Raw genomic sequence first — 23723 nt, 5'->3', positions numbered from 1 at the left:
AATATCCTTTCTTCTCCATCCGTGGAAAGATATTTGCCGTTTGGATCAATTTTCTTCCTTTCCTAGGTAGGCAAAAGTGAAAATCAGGTATCTAGATAATGCTCTTTGCACCGTTTCTTGATCACCATGTAGGCTACCGAATGTCACGGTGTTAATTGAATTAGGGAAAGGGTCAACATGGTAGGTTACCACACCCCACCCTACCTACATGTACATAAGTTTACTAATTGTTTGGAGTTTTTGCAGGATGATGACCTGTTTTTGAAGTTGAGTCTAATATGAAGCAGAACCTAGGAAAGTTGAAGTTGAGTCTAGTATGATGACCTGTCTTTGGAATTTTTAGTGGCAATTGAAATTCATTTATTTCTCACTTATGTGATTATTAAAATGATTGGTTGTGTTTGAATTGGTGAAGCTAAGCATTGATTACTTTATCACTTTTGGTTTTAATTCCTTGCCATAACCATATGTTTGATGCAAGATTATTTTGATTTTGATTGCCTATTCTGTAATATGGTGTTTGTTATATTGATTGATGCCTGAGCATCTCTAGATATCTAGGAACCCATTGTCCTATTAGGAGAGAGTCCGGTACACTTGGGCCATCGGGACAAGGCACCTGATGAGGCCGGTGGAAAGCTCTCAGCCAGTCACCAACCTAAGAAGCCCGTATGGGTGGATATTTGAAGACTGGTGGCCTTTTAACCATGATTTAGATATCACACCCCAAATCCATGTGCATAATTTGTGTGGTACCTTTGCATATTCAATCTTAGAGGGCCTTATTAGGAGTGAAGCAAAAGCAAGAAAAAAAAAGCAAAAAAAGAAATTCAAAAATAAGGGTAAATTGGTAAATTCAAAATTTTAAAAAAAGAGAAATTACAAAATACAAAAAATAAGAGAAAAAAAACAAAATACAAAAAATAAAAATCAAACAGAAAAAAAGGAAATTCCAAAATCAATAAGAGGGGGGGAACCAAAAAATAAAGAAGTACAAAATACAAAAAAAAAGGAAAGTCCAAAATTCAAATATATATATATGTAAATCCAAAAAGACCAACAAAGAAAGATAAAAAAAAATGCAAAATTCAAATAAAAGGAAAGAAATTCTAAAATGTAAAAATGGGAACTGGCCAAGATATATGAAAACAATTTTTTTTTTCAAAATTCAGAAAAAAAGGGAGTGGAAGAAAAATCCAAAATATCAACAAAAAAAAAACATTAAAATAAAAAGGGGGAAGTGCAAAATGCAAAAAATGGGAAGGGTCAAAAGGAAAGATCCTAAACAAGAAAAGAGAAAAAATAAAAAATACCAAAAAGGGAAAAAGTCAAAATACAAAAAGAAAGAAAAAATCCAAAATATAAAAAATAGGAAAGTCCAACATAAAAGGAATACAAAAAAAGGGAAAATATAAAAAAAGGGGAAAGTCAAAGTATATAAAAAAAGCAGAGAAAATCCAATATGCAAAAAAAAGAAAACAAAAAAAGGGAAAAAATACAAAATAGAAAAAAAGAGAAATTAAAATACAATTAAAAGGAAAAATTCAAATTCCAAAAGAAAGTACAAAAAGGGAAGATGCAAAATCAAGCATCTGATACCCATTATAGTTTAAGTTTATTGAGCTTTTAGTCCCTTGTTTCAGAATCCTTATCCTAGGCCATGTTTCATCCTAGTCAGAAGCCTCATCGAGTCCTTGAGAAATTGGTAACTAGCACTGGATAAACTTAAGTGGGCTGGCAAAAAAAAAAAAAGAGAAAAAAAGAAAAAAAAAAAAAGAGAAAGAGTCGAGTTTGGAGATACCCTAAAAACTAGGGGAAAATAATCCAAAGAAAAATATCTTTACCAAAAGTTGAATACCAAAGAAGTTGAAGTGATCAATCATTCGAAGTGTAGTAAGAGTACTAATCAGCCCAGTTTGAGCAATTTTAGCTTCATCCCTCTTTTGAAACTTGTGGTCGGCACCCATTCTGATGAATCATAATCTCCTTTGTGCAAAATTGAGCAGTTATCTGATTTGTGAATTATCCTTCTTAATTGGTCCAAACTGGGGCAACCCCCCTTCTAATGTGTGTTTCTTGGTGTGAATCTTTGATCGGCAATCATTGCATATCCAATGTTTATGTCTTTGAGATTTGATATATGTGAGTTATTATTTTTTGAGAAGGGAATGACTACTTTTGTCTCTTGTTCAAGTCTGGGCAATTCTCCACTTCAGCTATTTTTAAATATCCATTGCTTTGAATCATTTGAATTTGGCATTTTGCAAGTCATCTTCATTGTATTGGTTTTTTAATTATACCTCATTTTGTCAACAAGGAAAAATGTGTTGTGTTTTCTCAATTGATCGACCAGTTAAAAATTCCATTTGAAAGCCATCCATTATGTGAAAAATCCTGTTCTCAATTAGTCATATCATTCTTTTTAAAATCATCTAGCTTCTAGATCATCATATCATTCCCCGCCCTATGACATTGAAATCAATGTTTGATCATGAGTCATATTTGCTTAAAAGACCCTCGCGGCATCAAAGTCCCTTGTGGCAACAAAGCCCTTCATGGCACCAAAGTCCCTTGCTGCAGAATATCAATGTTTTGTTGATTTGTATTGTGACGTAACGCGTCCTGGACATAGAAATCATCACTGTTTTAGTTAAAGATCATTATCTCATCAAGTTTCAGTCAAAAATCATTTATCTGAGTCAAATTTGTTTCAAAGTCCCTCACGGCGTCAAAGTCCCTTGTGGCGTTAAAGTCCGTTACGGCATTAAAGCCCTTCATAGAACCAAAGTCCCTTGCGGCAGAATATCAATGTTTTGTTAATTTGCATCGCGACATAACGCGTCTTAAATATAGAAATCATCAATTCTTCAACTAAGATCATTACATTTTCAATTTTCAATCATAAATCCTTCGTTTGAGTCAAATCTATTTCAAAGTCCCTTGTGGCATTAAAGTCCGTTACGGTAGTAAAGCCCCTCATGGCATCAAAGTTCCTCGCGACAGAGTATCATTGTTTCGCGACTTAAATGGAATTTATCTGTTTAAATTATGAAAATGTCATTTGAATTATATCAATATCAAAGTCCCTTGTGGCATTAAAGTCCGTTACGACATCAAAGCCCTTCATGGCACCAAAGCCCCTCCCTGCATCTAAAGCCCTTCATGGCACCAAAGTCCCTCATGGCATCTAAAGTCCCTTGCGGCATTAAAATCCTTTGCATCGTCAAAGTCCCTTGTAGCATTCAAGTCTGTTACAGCACTAAAGCCCTCCATGGCACTAAAGTCCTTACGGCGGAGTATCAATATTTTGCGACTTAATGCATATAGAAGTTATTTGAATCTCATTTGAATCATACCAGTATCAAAGTCCCTCACAGCGTCAAAGTCCCTTGTGGCATTAAAGTCTCTCACGACACCTAAAGCCATTCATGGCACCAAAGCCCCTCATGGCACTAAAGTCCCTTGTGGAATTAAAATCCCTCGTGGCGTCAAAGTCCCTTGTGGCATTAAAGTCTGTTACAACATCAAAGCCCTTCATGGCACCAAATTCCCTTGTGACATGTAAAGTCCCTCATGGCATTAAAATCCCCTGCGTCATCAAAGTTCCTTGTGGTATTAAAGTCAGTTACGGCATCTAAAGCCCTTCATGGCACTAAAGTCCCTCGCGGCATCTAAAGCCCCTCGTGGCACTAAAGTCCCTTGTGGCATTAAAGTCCTCATGGCATCAATGAAGGGATGGGATATCCATCTCATGGACGCCCAAATCTTGCGGAATGGAATAGGGTGAATTTCAAAAACTTCTCCCATCTTTGTAGGGAATCGAATTCCTTATTTCAGAAAACATATTTTCAAGGATCAATCTTGAATCAAGAACCAAATCAGATCTGAACCAAAAGAAGTAAGAGGGAGGATATACCTAATACAGAGAATCAATATCTCCCAATGGAGGTGTTCACGCCCAAGGAAGGATCCAAAATCTGCTCCCATTGAAGATGGCGCAGTGAAGGATGGAGCAGAATCAACAACGTTCTTCCAAAAGAACTTGACCCTTCGCAAGAAACAACTGGATGGCTTGTGGGTACAGCTCCAACCAATCTTTTCCAAAAAGATTGGAATCAAGATCAAATCTTGATTTCTCCCATGAATTGGAGATCGAACTAAAGGGAATGGCAATGACAGGAAGGAGGCGGTAGGAGAGAATTCGCAGTATGCAGGAAATCTCTCTTTCTGTGATTTCTTTGCTATGAAGAGAATTGAACCTCAATCACACAAAAAAAACTATCTTCGCCCCTTTCTTCTTTCATAATCTTTAAGGGATCAGCTCCTAATCAGATTAGGAGTTGCTAATCCAAATCATATTTGGATTAAATGTCCCTTTAAGTGATGAGGGATAATCCTTATCTTATCTGCAGATCAGATCAACCATCTCCTAATCTAATTAGGAGGTTTCCAGATCTAAATCACATTTAGATCTTGGACTCTCTAAGTGGATAGGCTCTAAGCCCAATCTCATCAGCTGATCCACTTCAGAATTCACCCCCTTTAATTGACTGATCAAATCAGTCCAGTTCGAAATGGGCTTAAGGCCCATTTAAGGTTATGTACTCAATTAGCCTTCCAAACTACTGCCCAGTTGGGCTTCCTTGTATGGCGTGGGACCCAAACAATGATCTACACATCAGCCACATGGGTTCAGCCCAGCCTTTGTTACAAGGCCTGGCCGAATACACTGTTATGGACAGTGCACCCCCTGAATCCCATCTTATGGGCTCTATTGGCCCAACACTTACCCTAAGTGGTCCCTAGGCCAAGCCACCTTGTAACACCCAGGGACTGTGGGCAGATGCAAGATTAGCCCATCAGGTATTATCCTCAACGGTCTTCCACTTAACCTCTCAGCCCATAATGATCATACACTGCCCGACAAGAGAATGACCTCTCCCTCGGCTGCAAGGAACGGTGTTGCTCTCTCTACTTATATGGATCCCGGGAATTAAAACCTTTTGCAAACATTTTAGAAACCATAATCGATGCCTTCTTTCTGAGTGTATCCTTTTGCCACCAGACGAGCTTTGTAGGTCTCAACCCTGCCATCAGGGCCCTTCTTCCTCTTGTAGATCCATTTGCAACCAATTGCTTTTACCCCGGAGGGCGGATCCACTAGAGTCCAGACTCCATTGGTCTCCATTGAGTCCATCTCTGCTCTCATGGCATCTACCCATTTAAGGTAGTCTATGTCCAACATAGCTTCCATATATGTTACGGGATCCTCTTCACTAATCAAGGTTTCGACCAGGTAACTATCCTGATCGTAACCAAAACGGATCGGTGGCCTGGACACCCGGGTAGATCTTCTAGGTTGGTCACTACCTGGAACTTGTGGGACACCTCCCACTGCATCTGAGCTCTCCTCATCAAGAACAATTTCCTGACGCAGATTGTCCAGGATGTAGTCATTTTCCAAGAATAGTGCATTCCAACTGCAGAACACCTTCTGCTCACTTGGATCATAGAATATGTAGCCCATTGAGCCCTTTGGGTAGCCTACGAATAGGCAACGGCTAATCTTGGATTCCAATTTGTCCAGATTCGTTCTTTTAACGTGAGCCGGACAACCCCAAATCTTCAAGTGTCGTACACTTGGTTTCTTTCCAGTCCAAAGCTCATAAGAAGTCTTAGGAACCGATTTGGTTGAAACCCGGTTCAGCACGTATAGTGCAGTCTCTAATGCGTATCCCAAAAGGATGTGGGCAACTCTAAATGGGTGAGAAGTGACCGGACCATATCCAATAAGGTCCTATTCCTCCTCTCTGAAACACCGTTAAGTTGTGGTGTAGCAGGAGGAGCCAACTGTGATACTATCCCATTGTCCTTTAAGTAGTCCTTGAATTCGTCAGAGAGATACTCGCCACTTCGATCTGATCGTAGGGCCTTAATTTCTCTTCCTAACTGTTTCTCGACCTCTTGATTGAACTCTTTGAACTTTTCAAAAGATTCAGACTTGTGTCTCATTAGGTATACGTAACCATATCGTGAAAAATCATAGGTGAATGTAATGAAATACACGTGTTGGTTACGGGTCCTAACACTCAGGGGACCACATACATCAGTATGTATAAGGTTAAGCGTGCCTGTACATCTTTCAGGCTTACCGTTAAATGGCCTCTTTGTCATCTTACTCTGAAGGCATGGCTTACAAGTGGGAAGATCTTCTATAGTTAGAAAATCCAAAGGACCATCCTTTACCAGTATTTGTGATTCGGTCAATACCAATATGGCCAAGTCGGTAATGCCACAGGCACGTGGGATTAACTGTATCACGTGCTCTTTTCTTGGGGTTTTCAGCCGACGTAGTTTCGGCTATGTTTGTTTCTAGAGAAGGATGTAGAACATAAAGACCGTTCTCCAGTTCCCTATATGCGATGAACTTATTGTTTCTTTTAATAGTAATCGTATTACTGAAAAAGACAGAATATCCATCCGCACATAGTTTTGAGACAGAAATCAAATTTCTTCTTAGATTTTGCACAAAAAGACAATCTCCTAATCTCACTAGGAGTTGCTAATCCAAATCATATTTGAGTTAGAAGTCCCTTTAAGTGATAAGGGATAATCCTTATCTTATCTACAGATCAGATCAGCCATCTCCTAATCTAACTAGGAGGTTTCCAGATCTAAATCACATTTAGATCTTGGACTCTCTAAGCCCAATCCCATCAGCTGATCCACTTCAGAATTCGCCCCCTTTATTTGACTGATCAAATCAGCCCAGTTCGAAATGGTTTTAAGGCCCATTTAAGGTTATGTACTCAATTAGCCTTTCAAACTGCTGCCCAGTTGGGCTTCCTTATTTGGCGTGGGACCCAAACATTGATCTACACATCAGCCACATGGGTTCAACCCAGCCTTTGTTACAAGGCCTGGCCGAATACCCTGTTATGGACAGTGCACCCCCTGAATCCCATCTTATGGGCTCTATGGGCCCAACACTTACCCTAAGTGGTCCCTGGGCCAAGCCACATTGTAACACCCAGCGACTATGGGCAGATGCAAGATTAGCCCATCAGGTATTATCCTCAATGGTCTTACACTTAACCTCTCAGCCCATAATGATCCTACACTGCCCGACAAGAGAGGACCTCTCCCTCGGCTGCAAGGAACAGTGTTGCTCTCTCTACTTATATGGATCCCGGGAATTAAAACCTTTTGCAAACATTTTAGAAACCATAATATATACTTTTATATCTCATATAAAATATACTTTGCAAAAACAAATCTCAACGGTTGAAATCGGCTGCTGGTAGTCTTGGTTTCCATTAGAGAGAGTGCATCCCCATTCATTACCTTTGTCCGACAAAGGGGCTGATCCTTTCACTATGATCACCCACTCAGATGAATTCTCGGATTGTCCCAACATACCCAGGTTTTGACCCTTGCTAAGGATCTCACTGATTGGTACATCAAAGACAGCCCAATCCGACATCTAGTGTAGTATCATAATCGAGTCTAGGGATTAGGTGTTGCTTTCCAGTTTTGCCCATCTATCTCCAAGGTCCAGGGCAATACTGGAAATCTGGTCCGGTTCAAAGGTTCTATTAATCCTACACTGTATGTGCCTAGGGTTTCACCCTGGCAGCTGAGACAGGCCACCCCAACCGACTTGGTGGCACTACAGTGTCAGCCTTGTTAGGATAGGTCTCCCCAGACTGATCCACTGGCTGTGAACATTCTAAACTAACACGAATCTCATTAAGTGTCCAGTTTAAGGGCATTACACAGAAACATACCAAGGGAACATGAATCAAATATGTACTTTTATTCATTTACAATAAATTCATAAAGTACATCATTATTGATTGAAGCTAGGGGCATACAAAACTGTCTAACAATCAAAGCCCCTTGTGGCGAAGGGATTAATATTGTTTTGCGTTATCGCATAGCATAAATCTTGTTGTTTTCCATTTTTCAGCACATTAATATTTGAGCCATGGCTTAACACATTTTTGCAACACAGCATATCAAAGGAAAAAAAGAAGAAAGAGGAGAAGAAACTTTGGCAACGAGAGTGTTGACAACGGGTCCATCTTCATTTCTAGGCGTACGACAACATTTCTAGCAATCTGAGAACCTTTGGTGTTTTTGTTGAAATTACCTATCATCCGCCAAGGAGCGTAAAGGAAAATAATAGTTCAGGATATCATATTAATCATGTATTGACATTTGTCACACACCTAAAAGCACAACACTATGCAATATCATTGGATTTATCGTGTGTTTCATCAAAGTTTTCGAGCGTAGACTGCTCTTACATGGAAAGGTGTCTCTCGCCTATCAAAAGAGTAGTTACGCTATATCAACCATAGGACCTCTGTCAAGTTTCGAAATGTTTTACCAAGGATTTCAAAATGCTTTCTAAAGAATATGTGTTTATGTTATGATTGTGCTTAAGTATTCTGCTATTGAATTGCTTTCGATGTTATGTTGTGATGGGATTTTGTTGCCTTCCTTTATAGCAAGTGTACCCTGATTCTGTAAGGTTTCTGATACCTAGGAGGGGTCTTTTTATCAAAATGAGTAGTTTTCATATTATCACTTGTTTTTTATTGTTTTATTTTATGGTAAATGTGCCCTGATTCCGAAGGTTCTTGATACCTAGGAGTGGTCACTTTGCCAAAAATAAAATGGCTTGAACATAATGAAACGATGCTACATGGGGACTCCTCTTCTTCTTTGCCTTCCCTCACTATAATCCTCCCTCATCGTCCTGCCCCTCTTCCAAGCATGCCCTTTGTAAAAATCTCTGTGTGCTTCTTTTTTGTCTTTGTTGTTTCGTAGTTTCCTACCTCACAACAAAAAGGGATAGTTGTCAGCACCCGATTTTTGCTCAGCCCGTTGCCTGAACCTCCAATTCACCCCAAACACCCAATCAAACCTTTCTGATCCCTCCAAAACACCCAAAAACCCAAAAACCCCAACTTTTACATTGAAATCCCTCAGATCCACCGTTAAACATACCCGATACCTATCCGATGGCCCCGATCAACCTCCACTTACTCCTTAACCATTGGACCAGACACAACCATCAAACCCAATTGCCCGCAAATACCCACCTGTGAAATCTCAACCCAAAATACCTTCATTTCCCCTCGATTACACAAAGATTCCGTTTTGAGTCCTTAGATTAATCAAATCAAGCCCTTGTCAGATCTTCCTGATCCATGAACATTTAGCCCAATCTGACTCCCCTAATCAACTCAGAATGTCCAAAAACCCCACCCTATCAATTTAGCCAAAAATACCTCCATTTGCCCTTCCATCTAAGAAGATTCCATTTCAGCTAATCTCATTGGCTCGCATATGCACAATCCCACTCTGCAGTCAAACCCATTTCAACCCTCCATTTGATGGCCCAAAAATACTCGCCATTGAACCAGAAGGCCCAGTTTGACCCTCTTAGACTCGGTTTGATCCATGTCCTCAAAATCACCAGAATACCCCTGGCCAAATTTCTAAATTACCCCTCACACCAAATTCCTAAATTACCCCTGACCAAATTCCCAAACTATCTCTTGCACCGAACACCAGAATTACCCTCGTTCAAATTCCCAAAATACCCTTTATTTCAAAATCCCAAAATCCCCTTTACCCAAATTCCCAAAATATCCCTCCTTCCAAAATTACCAAAAATCCCCAAAATGTCATTCATTCATCAAATTACCCAAATACCCTTTATACCAAGATTTCCCTTAACCACCCTTATGATAACTAATTTACCCAATTTCCCTTTTAAATCCCAAATTACTAAATTGCCCTTCACCCAAAAATTTTTAAGACATATTCTCCACCCAAATTCCTAAAATACCCTTCAGACCTCAAATTACCAAAATCCCCTTTCAAACCCGAATCAGCTAAACACCCCTCTAGCTTGTATCACCCCTCTCCAAAACATAACTTACCAAATCAGTCCCTCTTTTTTCTAAAAGTTTTCTTAGCCTCACATTCTTTTCATTATAAGAAGAGCTCGAGGGAGAGGAATAAAATGAGGGAGAAGGGGGAAAGGAGCTCGAGTGAGAGAAGTTTGCGAGAGGGCTCGAGTGAGAGAAGAAAATAGAGAGAAAAACGATAGAGAGAAAATGAGAGCTGAGAGTACCAGAGAGGAAAAAACGATAGAGGGAGAGCTGAGAGCACTAGAGAGAGAGAGAGAGAACTGAGAAAGAGAGGGAGGTAAGGGGTTTGAGGGGAAGAATGGTGGTTAAGTAAAGGGACCCTCGAGTTGAAGAAGAGGGGGGACTCTCTCTCGTTCTTTTGATAAGGCATGAGAGAGTTTCGAGAGAGAGATTCAAGGGTGAAGGAACTCCCCCATTTTTTTCTAAGAAAAGAGAGAGGAACCGAAAGAAAGAAAGACACGAGAGTAGAGAGTTTCAAGAGAGAGAGCTTAAAGGGTGAAAGAACTCTCCTGTTTTCTCTAGGAAAAGAGAGAGAGAAAAGAGCGTAGAAGAGAAAGGGAAATCAAGAAGAAAGAGGGAGGGAGAGGAAGAGCGGAAGAAATAGGGAAATCAAGAAGAAAGAGAGAAACCGTGAGGATTTTTGTCCTTTACCCTAGATATCGAATACATCAGCCATACCCTACCATCTCCGTCGGATTTCAATGCCGCTACTAGAGCCCTCAATCCACCTCCCTTGCCACCCCCGAGCTAGGGTTTCTACAGCACCAAAAGCCCAACCCTATGCTAAACCTCTGCATACGAGTTCAGTAGCATCGTCAGTCTTCAAGTTACAAGAGGTAAAACATTTTACCTCATCTCCTTTAACTTTATACGAAGCATTTCTTTGTTAATACTTGTGCTAGTTTGTTGTTTGTGTAAAGTTCGAGTTGAATGTGAGAACCTTCCTCAGCATCCGAGAGGATTTGAAGTGTTTCTCTTCGCCCTGTGAACCAACCAGCTGAGTTCGAAGGTGGGGGTCTAATATAAAAGGGGTAAGAATTCATCCTTTTGCTTAGACCCCTACATCCAAAAGAGGGTTAGTTTGGAGGGGAAGAGAGAAGCTCACAAATCCTCTTAAATAACTAAGAACCTGACTTCTTACATCAAATCCAAAGGAAGATAAAGAAATCAGCACTCACACTGACAAGAGAGAGGAGTGCGTAACCTCTTTCCTCTCTCTCTCTCAACTTGCCCAGATTGGCCTTGTCCTGGCTGATTGGTATGGAGTCATTGCTAATTCTAAATGATTTGTAAAATTTAAATCCGGGAGGCCCATCGCTCCCAGTTACGCATTCTAATAGGTGGTGACTCCATAACTTCAGCCCTAAAGTGAACAGTCGGCGGAGGTATTTTCTGACGTTCACATTGGCTAGTGCAATCGACTCAATGAAAAGGATGGTCTACATAGAAAACTTACCACACCCATCTATAGAAAGGACGGTGGAAGAAGTTGTCCAAGTGATGACAATAGAGCCGAGCTGGATAGACTCACTCATTGATTATTTGCACCATGGAACATTGCTGAAGGAACATAACACAACATGGAAGATAGAATGACAAGTAGCTCGCTACGTGATCGTAGGAAAGCAGCTATATAGAAGGTCGTTCATCGACATACTGGGCCCCTTTTCACCAGCAACTGGACAAAAAAGATTCTTGGTGGTAGCATTCGATTACTTCACGAAGTGGGTAGAAGTCGTGCCACTAGTGATCATTACAACTTGGCACATGCAAAATTTCTTTTGGAGAAGCATCATATGTAGATTCGGACTACCTAGGGTTTTGAACTTAGACAACGGCAAGCAGTTCGAAGATATCAAATTCCAGAATTGGTGTGCAGAAATGGGGATAAAACAAAATTTCACCTCAGTCGCTCATCCATAGGGTAACGATCAGGCTGAGGTAACAAACCGGGAAATCCTCCATGGCCTCAAAGCTTGGCTTTCCTGAGCTAAAGGTTTATGGGTGGACGAGCTACCCAGTGTGTTATGGGCCTATCGGATGACCATTAAGATGGTGATAGGTGAAATGCCCAATAACTTGACATATGGCACCGAAGTCATGATACCGACAGAGATAGAAGTGCCGACCTTATGGTCCAAAATGTTCAACAAAGAGACTAACGAGAAAGATCTACAGACTAACTTTGACCTGATAGAAGAAGTTAGAGACTTCGCCTACATTCTATAAGGCCCGAGTTAAGAAACACCAATTCAAGGTTGGCGACTTAGTACTCAAGAAGGTTATGGTATCTGAGCCCGGTGTGGAAAAGCTAGGACTGAACTGGAAAGGCCCTTACAGAGTTTTCAGGGTGATAGGTGAAGATGCATACGAGCTCGAAACACTGGAAGGGAAAGTGGTACCCCGTACGTGGAATATAGACAACCTAAGAAGATACTACCTCTGAAAAGAAGAGTTCTGAGCTACAACCGTAGACTTGTAAAAATTTGCTAAGGCATTTGGGCCGACCTCTTAACAACTCGACCTAAAGAAAGGATAGAAGAAAAGTTCCAAGCTACGACTGCGAATTCGTGAAAATTTGCTAAGGTATCCAGGCCGACCTCCCAACAGCTCGACCAAAAGAAAGCCCCTTCGCATTAAGGCACCTAGTCGACCTAATGACAATCTGATTGATTTGCGCGATAGATAAATAGAAAGAAGCTTCATTCAAAGAAGATATCAGATGCAAGAAAACTAAGTTTCATGAAGTAATTGGGGCCAAGGGCCTAGGTACATGTATGCAAAAAAAACTGAAGTTCAGAAAGTTTGGACATTCAGAACACACAGGCCCAAGAGATATAAACTTACATGAGCTCGCAAGCTCTCGGAAACACCAAAAGAAAAAGAAACCAATCAGGCCCACCTAATCCTCATCACTGCCCTGTAGCTCATCATCGACGTCGTCGCCCTCCTTGCTATCTACTTCTTCACCCTCATCAGGAGTTAAGGGCTCCCCATTGACTTGCATCGTGGGGATTGAATACTCAACTTTCTCCTGGGCGTACTCAGGAGAGCTACAGAAACGATCAACGGATGCCACCTCAGCTCGGTGGATGTCCTCAGTATACTTGGTCTGCCTCTCTTCTAGTTGGCGCTCCTGGACTGCAATGGTTTATTGGGCCTCGTCTAGCTTACGCTACATTTTCCCGCTTAGCTTGATGAATTGCAGGCAGTCTTCCTTGGCACTGAGTTGGATCCTACGCATCTGAGACTACAACGCGTCGACATTAGCCTGCAGCTCGCCTCTCTCCTTCTGGTCCGCAATGACCTGATCCAGCAAGACCTTGTTAGATAGTGTACGCCCTTAGCTCCAATTGGAATGATGTACATTATGACATTTAATGTAAATGAATAAATTACATATTTGATTCATGTTATCATTGTGTGTTTCTGTGTAATACCCTTAAACTGGACACACATGAGACTCATATTAGTTTAGAATCTTCACAGCCGTTGATTAAATCTAGGGAGATTTATCCTGCTAAGGCTAACACTGATGTTCCGCCAAGTTGGTTAGGGTGGCTTGTCTCAATTGCCAGTGTAAGACCTGAGGTACATGCAATGTTGGTTTCTTGAAACCCTGAACCGGATCAGAATTCCAGTATTGCCCTAGACCTTGGAGATAGATGGGCAAAATTGGAATGTTACACTTGACCCCTAGACTCGATTATGATACTTCAGTAGGTGTTGGATTGGGCTGTCTTTGATATGCCAATCAATGAGATCCTTAGAGGGGGTCAAAATCTGGGTATGTTGGGACTGTCCGAGAATTCATCTGAGTGGGTGATCATAGTGATAGGATCAACCCCTTTTTCGGACAAAGTGAATGATCGGGGATGCACTCTCTCTGATGGAAACCAAAACTGCTGGCAGTTGTTTTCAACCGTTGAAATTTGTTTTGCAAAATATATTTATATAGAGATATACCTATATATATTATGGTTTCGAAATGTTTGCAAAAATGTTTTAATTCCCGGGATCCATGTGAGTAGAGAGTGCAACATTGTACCTTGCAGCCGAGGGAGAGGTCTTCTCTTGTCGGGCAGTGTTTGATCATTATGGGCTGAGAGGTTAAGTGTAAGACCATTGAGGGTAATACCTGATGGGCTAATCTTGCATCTGCTCACAGTCCTTGGGTTTTTATAAGGTGGCTTGACACATAGACCATTTAGTGTAAATGTTGGGCCCATTAAGAGCCCATGGTGATGGACTCAGGGGTTCACTGTCTCCTATAGTGAATTCGGTCAGGCCTTATAACAGAGGCTGGGCTGAACCTATGTGGCTGATATGTAGATCAATGTTTGGGTCCCACGCCATACAAGGATGTCCAACTGGGCAGCAGTTTGGAGGGTAAGTGAGCAGATGGACTTAATGGGCCTAAAGCCCAATTCGAACTGGCTTAATGAGATTAATTAAATGGGGGCTGTTCTGGGATTTAGATCAGCAGATAAGATAAGGGATTGTCCCTATCCACTCAAAGAGTCCAGATCCAAATAAAGATTTGGATCAAGAAACTCCTAATTAGATTAGGAGGGTTGATCTTTATCTGTAGATAAGATAAGGGATTATCCTTATCTCTTAAAGAGAGTGTAGATCCAAATACAAGATTTGGATTAGGAAACTCATAATGGGATTAGGAGATGCTCTCTTTAAAGGCTATAAATAGAGGAGCATGGAGAACCTCCAACATACAATTCTCAGTTCAGAGATTAGAAAGAGAGAAGAACCTGCATTTCGACTGCTCTTGTCTTCTGCTCTTTCCTGCTCTTGCCGCCATACTAGTTCGATCTCCACCTGTGGGAGCGGTCAAGAAGCATTCTTGATATTACCTTTTTACAGAAAAGGTAATCAGAAGTCATGCTCACTAGCCCTCCATCAGATTCTTGCTGAAGAATCAGGTTCTTGTTGAAGAGCTATGCTGTTGATTCTACTTCATCCTATTCCGTGTCATCTTCGGCGGAAGCAGTCTTTGGATTTTTCCTTGGGCGTGAACACCTTCTTTGGAGGTTTTTGTTACTTCGTATCTGGTATAACCCTCCACTCCCTTTTGGTTTCAGATCTGGTCCGATTTGGTTTTAGGATTGATCATTGAAAATGCAGTTTTCTAAAATAGGGAATGTGATTCCCACATGGAAGAGAGAGAAATTTTTGAAATTTCGCCCAACCTACCTGTAGGGTTCGGTCATCCATATGATGGATCTCTCATCCCTTCAGTGGTATCAGAGCCAGGTTCAAATCTTGAACCAAAATTAACCAGATCTGGCACTACGCAAATGGGAAGAAGGCGTTCTACCCGATTTGCGCAGATTAGCATTTTTCTAGGAAATCGGTTCCCAGATTTTGGGCGATTGATTTGAAATTAAATATTTATGAATCTGAATTATATTTAGAATTGTTCTGCATATTTTTCTTGATTTTTGGTTTGTTCATACGGTGAAGATCGAAATCTTTAATGGCGCAAGAAGTCTGCATTTTTGTTCTTCTACATTCTTGGTCTGTAAATATTTATTTATTTATTTTTTAGATAGAATGTATAGGAATTTAATTTTGATGTAATATTAATATAAATTAGGTTTTCTATTATATTTCATTCAACATTGAAGCAGAAAGTGCAAGGAGGAGAATTTTGTAGATTAGGGTTTGACCATCTGCGATTTCCAGTTTTGGAAACTGCATGCTGCGATCTAACTTTTGTTTTGCAGGGTAGCAGTCCTACGAACAACCCTCCTACTGATTCTTGAATGTCTTGTATCAGTAATTTAATTTTAGATCATGTTCTTGAATTAAATCTTGAATTAAAAATCAAACCCTAGACCCAATCAAACCAAATTGGACCAAACTGGTTGGACCGAATCTGTGGTTCGACGGGGGCTGTTCTCAGCCCTAATTTTTCATATATGGGTCCAGGAGTTGATGGTTAATTGGAAGATGCAATTCAGCCCATACCTGTAAAACCTAGTTTTAATGTGTTAAAATTGCTTTAGCCCGTTTTCAGCATAAAAGCTATATGGGCCGAACTGCTCTTTGCAATTCAGCCCATATACCTAGATAATATTAATTAGTAATATTATGGATAATTATGGGCTTTAGTTATAGGTTTTACAATTATTAATTGATTGGATCAATTATGTTGTTCCTGCATGTGATGTATGGATGTGTGATGTGCAACGTTCCTGGGCCATAAGTGCATGGCCCATGCTGAAACGATAGTGGCTCTTGCGCACACCATGGCTGAATGTACATCATTTCCATGGTGTCTTTAAGATCATTGGATGATCTCCCTTCGTGGTGGGCTCCACACCAGCTTCCTCCCCAAGAGGAACCGTGCGGAACCCTAGCCGTTTAGGGCCCATCTAAATCTGGCTTTATGAAAGTCAGTGGGAGCCACTTTGGTTTGACCTAAATTAAACTAGGGCATAATATTTCGTTCTCTCCACTGAAATATGAGTGCATGTGATAGGGAGATTCATATGATGAACTCTTTAAAGGCCTTCCATCATTAGCATGAAGATGGGCCCTTTAGTAATGAAGAAACACACCATAAAATTGGGCTATCCATTTGCTATTGGATCTATTGGATTGTTTCATAAGATGATAAGGGCGTCATAAACTGATGTGGGAGGGGTCTATCCTAAAATGGAAGACTCTCTCATGGTACCTTGGCGTTCACGAATATGATGGGTGAGCACTCACTAGACAAAAAGGTATAACCTAAAATGGCAATGAACTTTGTCTAACAGAGGCCAAAGGGGAAGCTCATAAGATGAGTGGATATGATCATTCACAGAAAGGTGGTGGGGTTATGTAGCTGAAACAGTTGGCTCCATGCACCCTATGTGATTTTCCACATTTCCATAGACATAATTCGTAGTCTTTGTCACTGAGATAGGAAGGAAATCTCGGAGATGAATAAATGGAAATGGAACATAGATTAAAAGCCATATCTATGTAGATAACATAAATCAAATAAGGTTGTGGACTAATATTTGCTTTGCCCTTTATCAGAAATGGCAAACGAACAATTTACAAAATTGTTATACGACAACAAAAACTTAAGGGCCCAAACTACGCTGATTGGTATCATAACCTTATGCTGGTTCTAACATCCAAAATATTGGACAAAGTAGTTAAAAACCCTACTCCAGATCGTCTGGGTGATAGAGCTTCTGAGGCCCGTAGGAGGGACTATCAAGAGTGGGAAGAGAGAAATTCCCTTGTCCGCTGCTACATCATATCATCCTTAGACAATCCGATACAATAACAGTTCGATCAGATAGAAATGTCCAAGGATATCTTGGACAGTCCGATGAGGATGTATGAGGAGTAGAATTGTTCTACTTATTAGAAGGTCTTGAAACAGTTCATGACCGCATAAATGTCCAAGAACCAACAAGTTCATGACCATTGTATCAAGATGATGGGATACATCAATGAACTTGAGGCTCTTGGATCCGGGCTTGATCATGTCACCAAGGTTGATGCCATCCTAAATTCTTTGCTTCCTTCCTTCAATCAGTTCATCATGAACTACAACATGAATAAGCTAAATGTTAGCATCCAGGAACTCAGCAATATGTTGCAGAGGGCCGAAGAACTGATAAAGAAGGATGGACCCATTGTCATGTTTGTTAAAGCCGGCAAATCGGGCAAGAAGAAGAGGAAGGCAAAGAAAAAGCCTCAGAAGAAAGCTACCAAGTCCAAAAGGCAGAGATAGGGCAAGGCATCAGATGCTTGTCACTTCTGCAAGCAAGCCGACCACTGGAAGAGGAACTATCCTCAGTACCTGGATACCAAGAAACAAGGTAATTTCGAATCCTTTGTCATAGAAACCAATTTGTTGGTAAATTCTGCTTCCTGGTGTATTGACTTCAGGGCTTCAACTCATGCATGTAACTCACTGTAGGGGTTCAGGACAAGCAGAAGATTGAGTGACGGAGAGGTGACTCTTTACTTGGGGACTTCTGCAAGTGTCACAGCTACAGCCATAGGATCTGTAGAGTTAATTTTCAGAGAATGAATTATTGTACTTAAAGATTGTCTTTATGTACCTAATTTGAGAAGAAATCTTATTTTTGTTTCAAAACTATGTGCGGATGGATATTCTGTTCTCTTTAGTAATATGATTAGTATTGAAAGAAATAACAAATTCTTTGCATACTGATGCGTATTGCTTACACTAGAAAGTGCACTAGCCGATCAAGTAATACAATGATGAGTAGAGTATCGTTCTCACGAGGATTTATCCAACAACATTGATCAAAAAAAGGATTTATCCAACAAATACTAGTAATGAATCAGCCATTTGTTATCTGATAAACTAAATTATTAAACAAATCAAAATCCTAATTCCTAACTAGCAAGTTATCCTAATCAGTTCGGATCAAACCACCTTCATGCAATGAGAAGAAGAGTTGTATGTGAACACTAGTAGATTCGGTCCAGCAATTAAACCACTAAGTTATTCAATTGAATTGGAATTCAACCATGGTTTGGTGAAACCCTAATGGCATGAGCAGCCTCTCTCGAGCACAACTCACCCTATCTATAAGTGATAATTCTTATATCTCTATCAAGAATTTAATCCCCAAGGACGCATTAAGAACAAGAAAGTCGAAGGGCACCAATTCAGATCTGAATGATCACCAACCAAACCATACAAATTATCTCTAAGATGCATTAGATTCGGTTTCTTGGTTAGCAGATCTGATTACCTAAATTCTTTCTCAAGCAATTCAAGCAATCCAAGAACTAAGAACAATTCAGCCAAGATTATTCTAGCAATTAAAACCCTAATCAAGAAACACCAAGAATGAACCCAATCAATCGAATAACCTAAGAGAATTAATTACAGATTTGAATCATCATCAAACATGGTTCAAATTCTAGCAAGAAAGAAAGATTAACTGACAAAATTCCATGAAACCCTAGCTAAATTCGGTTACCAATTGCGCAAAACCAAAGAAGAAGGCAACCTAGAGTTCTTACTTCAATCTTCGATCTCCTTGATGTGCTTCTTCTCCAATTCACATTCAGCAACCTCCTTCCTCTAGTTCTTCTCTTCTTTCTTCTCTCGTGCCTCTCTTCTCCAATTCTCCTTTTGGGGGTTTGAACCCCTTTTCTCCCCTTTTTCTTCCCCTTTTATAATCTTCTCTTCAGCCCTCTCTCTTCTAAAAGGTAGCCGCCTTTAGGAGCTTCCCCTTGGGCTGCAACTTCGGTTGCACTTGGGTCGCCCACTTTGGTCGCCTAAAAGGTTTCCCTTGGAAGGTTTCGCCTGGGCTCTCTCCTTGGTGTCCCCCCAAAGAGTGTAGCATTGGGCTTTGCTTCTTTATGGGCTGCAAGTGGTCTCCTTGGTGTTTCTCAGCTGGGCCTTTCTTCTAGATGGGCTGAATTGTTTCCCTATTCGCCCTCTCAGCATGTCTTTATGCTATCTTCCCTCTAAGTTGTTCTACACTATTGATTTCCTGAAATCATTCTTAATTAGGGTAAGAAATCCTGAAAATTATCATCAAAACCTTGTATAAAACAATAGAAATGATGTGTAGCCTGCGCACACATCAAACTCCCCCACACTTAAGCTTTTGCTTGTCCTCAAGCAAAGATATCACCCATAAACTGATCAGCCCCCAGATTATTACCATCTACCGGATGAATTTTAGGATGAGAATGCATTAAGTGGTCAGGAAACCTGCATAAATATTCTGATTCATTCCCATGATTAGCCATTCTTACCACATACATAAGAGCAAAGGAAGGGAAGAACATGAGATTCTTTATGTTCCAACATTCACTTCCGTTCAATATGTATGGCAGCTTCTTGACCACCAATATTAACCATTACTTCGAGCTTGGTCTCAAGCCTGTCAATGCACCTTATTGAATGTTCAACCATATTTTGTTCCCTTAAACCTCAGCCGTCACTGAATTCTTTTCTTTCCCCTTTTTTTGGTGTGAGTGCATTTTATGTTCCATCTCACACTGGTCACTTTCTTCTTTTCTTTTCTTTTTTTTTTTCTTTTTCTTTGGTGTGAGTGCATTTATGCTCCATCTCACACTGGTCATAGGCTAGAGGCAAATAACAATACTCATATTCCAAGTTGCTAATTTTACTATTCAGCTTGGAATAGCGGAGTTGGGACTGAACTCATATCATAAACAACTAGTTTTACTATTCAGTTCATGACAACGGAGTCATTTGGACTTTGTCCTTTTTTCTGTTCACTTTTTTTTTCTTTTGCAATTGCTGAACTTTGTGCATCAACAGTTCAGATGTGGACTACTAGCTCGAATGATCATTAAGATTTCAATCAAGTGCATTATACACATGAAGAGAGTTAGGGCTGGTCATGATGAAAGTCCTATTCGACTTCCTTAACCTCATGCATTGTCATAAATTTGGATCATGCACAAGAATGAATTCTAACACTTATAGTGATTTCCTTCAACTCGTCGTATTCCCTCTTGGAATTCACCTCATAAACAGCAAGAATCTTGAGGGAATTTTCAGTTTATTCGGCCTATCAATGCATGTATGTATTGGGGTGATTGAGGTGTATAGCTACATCCTAACTCCCCCACACTTAACATGAACATTGCCCTCAATGTTCCTGGTGATAGAATGTGAAGATGAATTCAGCAATTAAGGTATTTCTCTGAAGAGCATTATCAAGTAATAAAAGGGGTTTAGAGGAATTCCTTGAAGAGCATTATGAACTTTGGAATGCCTCATTCGTTTGTAACCTCTAGCTGCTAAGAACCAAAAGAAACTAGGAGAAGAGACTGATAAACACGAAGAGAGCAGCAATCTACCAAACCAAGAAAACTGAATACTACCGAAAAAGAAAAGTAGACAAAGAACAATTAGCAAGAAGAAAAAGAAAAAAAAAACTACTTATCAGCATTGGGTTGCCTCCCAATAAGCACTTGTTTTCTGTCTGTAGCTCGACCTCCTAGTAGGATCAACGATCGTCTAGGTATACAGTGGATGGAGTAGGCAATGTGCCACCTACTATATATGGCTTGAGGCGCTGACCATTGACCTTAAATGTGCCTTGTGTCGGGTGAGTGACCTCTACGGCTCCATGAGAGAAAATTTGTGAGATGGTGAAGGGTCCAGACCATCTTGATTTCAGCTTGCCCGGAAACAACCGGAGACGTGAATTATACAATAACACTTGTTGGCCCACATGAAAATCACGTCTCAACAAGTTCTTATCATGCCATCGTTTAGTTCTCTCCTTGTAGATCTTGGCATTTTCATAGGCTAAAAGTCTGAATTCATCCATCTCATTCAGCTGCAGTCGTCTCTCTGGTCCTGTGGCCTATAAATCAAAATTTAATAACTTCAGTGCCCAATATGCCTTATGTTCCAGCTCAACCGGTAAATAACATGCTTTACCAAAGACTAACCTATATGGGGACATGCCGATGGGTGTTTTATATGCAGTCCGATATGCCCACAATGCATCATCTAGCTTGATTGCCCAGTCCTTCCTAGAGGAGTCTACCATCTTCTCCAAAATTCTTTTGAGTTCTCTATTAGCTAATTCGACTTGGCCACTGATTTGAGGGTGATATAGGGTTGCTAATTTATGTGTAACACCATATTTTTGCACCAACTACTCAAATTGGGTGTTGCAGAAATGAGTTCCCCTATCACTAATTATAGCTCGAGGTGTGCCGAATTGGGTGAATAACTTTTTAAGGAAGTGTAATACCCTCCTAGAGTCATTTGTGGGTAAAGCCATGGCTTCTACCCATTTGGACACATAAACAACAGCAACTAGGATGTACTTATTACCAAAAGAATTCGGGAAGGGCCCCATGAAGTCTATACCCCATACATAAAAAATTTCACAAATTAAAATATTGGTGAGGGGCATTTCATTCTGTCAGGAGATATTACCTGTCCTCTGGCATTGGTCACATGCAGACACATATCTGTGAGCATCCTTGAACAAGGTTGGCCAATAGAAACCTGATTGCAAAACCTTGGTTGCAGTGCGATTGGCTCCGAATTGGCCTCCCGCTTCCCTATCATGGCAGTACTGGAGCACCGACTCCATCTCCTCCTCAAGGACACACCTCCGTATGATCTGATTTACACATAGTTTGTACAGAAAGGGATCCTCCCACATATAGTGTTTCACATCAGAGAAGAATTTCTTCCTCTATTGGTATGAAAGATTAGCAGGAATAACATGTCCAGCAAGATAATTTGCAAAATCAGCATACCAAGGTGATGCATCTACCTGAATGGAGTAGAGCTGCTCGTCCGGAAACTCCTGTCAGATGCTGCTGATTGTCTTCCCTTCTAAATCTGCATTATCTAACCAGGAAAGATGATCAACAACTAGGTTCTCGGTACCCTTCTTGTCACGGATCTCAACATCAAACTCTTACAACAATAGGATCCACCTAATTAGCCTTGGTTTTGCATCCTTCTTTGCGAGTAGGTGTCTTAATGCCGAGTGATCTGTATACACAATGACCTTGGACAAAATCAGATATGAATGAAACTTATCAAAAGCAAAGATTACCACTAGTAGTTCATTTTCTATTGTGGTGTAATTCTGTTGAGCTCCATTCAAGGTTCTACTAGCATAATAGATCTACTGAAAGTGTTTGTTCATTCTTTGCCCTAGAACAGCTCCCACTGTTGAATCACTCGCATCACACATCAGCTCAAAATGAAGTGTCCAATCCGGTGCTATAATGATTGGGGCATTGATCAGCTTGCCCTTCAGGATGTTGAACGCTTGTAGGCATTCGTTTGTGAATTCGAAGGGCACATCTTTTTGAAACAGATTGGACAACGACTTAGCTATCTTGGAGAAATCCTTGATGAATCTTTTGTAGAACCCGGCATGTCCCAAGAAGCTTCTCACAGATCGAACAGATATTGGTGGTGGCAACTTCTCAATTGTCTCCACTTTAGCTCTATCAACCTCAATACCTCTCTATGAAATCTTATGTCCAAGCACAATGCCTTCTTGCACCATGAAATGGTACTTCTCCCAATTCAGCACTAGATGTGTGTCTGTGCACCGCTTTAGTACCTTCTCCAAGTCATTCAAACATGCATCAAAGGAAGAGCCAAAGACTGAGAAATCGTCCATGAAGACCTCCATAAAATTTTCAACCATATCAGAAAATATTGTCATCATACAACTCTGAAAAGTTGCTGGAGCATTGCATAACCTGAATGGCATCCTCCTATAGGCAAAGGTACCATAGGGGCAAGTGAAGGTGGTCTTCTACTGATCTTTCGGTGAAATCGGAATCTGATTATAACCTGAATACCCATCCAAGAAACAACAATACTCATGTCAGGCCAGCCTCTCTAGCATTTGGTCGATGAAGGGGAGAGGGAAATGATCCTTGTGTGTGGGTTCATTCAATTTTTTGTAATCAATGCACACTCGCCACCCGGTAATGGTCCTAGTCGGTATGAGTTCATTCCTTGCATTCGGTACTACGGTCATGCCACCTTTCTTTGGCACTACTTGCACGGGGCTCACCCATGAGCTGTCAGAGATCGGATAAATGATACCAACATCTAGCAGCTTGATGACTTCTTCCTTCACCACCTCTTTCATATTCGGGTTCAGGCATCATTGGGGCTGAACCGATGGCTTGCTTCCATCTTCCATCAAAATTTTGTGCGTACATATAGATGGGTTGATGCCCTTGATGTTTGCTACCTTCCAAGCCAAAGTTGTCTTGTGTTCCCGTAACACC

General features: G+C 40.6%; 1 protein-coding gene across 1 annotated transcript; it reads right to left on the bottom strand.

The window, feature by feature from the left end:
* Positions 1-20941: 20941 nt before the first annotated feature.
* Positions 20942-23194, bottom strand: LOC148802330 (uncharacterized). Its single transcript, XM_088897871.1, has 6 exons — positions 23042-23194; positions 22599-22942; positions 22218-22302; positions 21889-22153; positions 21701-21813; positions 20942-21304 (listed from the first exon to the last, which is right to left on the bottom strand). Exons 1-6 carry the CDS (start codon positions 23192-23194, stop codon positions 20942-20944), a joined length of 1323 nt encoding a protein of 440 aa, XP_088753997.1.
* Positions 23195-23723: the final 529 nt, after the last annotated feature.

Source organism: Nelumbo nucifera, chromosome 2 (genome assembly GCF_055504915.1).
Source record: "Nelumbo nucifera cultivar China Antique chromosome 2, China Antique-T2T, whole genome shotgun sequence".
Lineage (NCBI taxonomy): Eukaryota > Viridiplantae > Streptophyta > Magnoliopsida > Proteales > Nelumbonaceae > Nelumbo > Nelumbo nucifera.
The sequence above is the reverse complement of the archived record's forward strand: the minus strand, read 5'-3'. Positions and strand labels throughout refer to the sequence as shown.

Bases quoted from the DNA above. Each gene is read 5' to 3' on its own strand.
- LOC148802330 (XM_088897871.1), bottom strand. From the start codon at position 23,194: ATGCCATTCAGGTTATGCAATGCTCCAGCAACTTTTCAGAGTTGTATG. The intron at 22,154-22,217 runs GTATGCTGATTT...TCATACCAATAG, and splicing joins CAGGTAGATGCATCACCTTG to AGGAAGAAATTCTTCTCTGA. The intron at 21,814-21,888 runs GTAATATCTCCT...TATGGGGTATAG, and splicing joins TGACCAATGCCAGAGGACAG to ACTTCATGGGGCCCTTCCCG.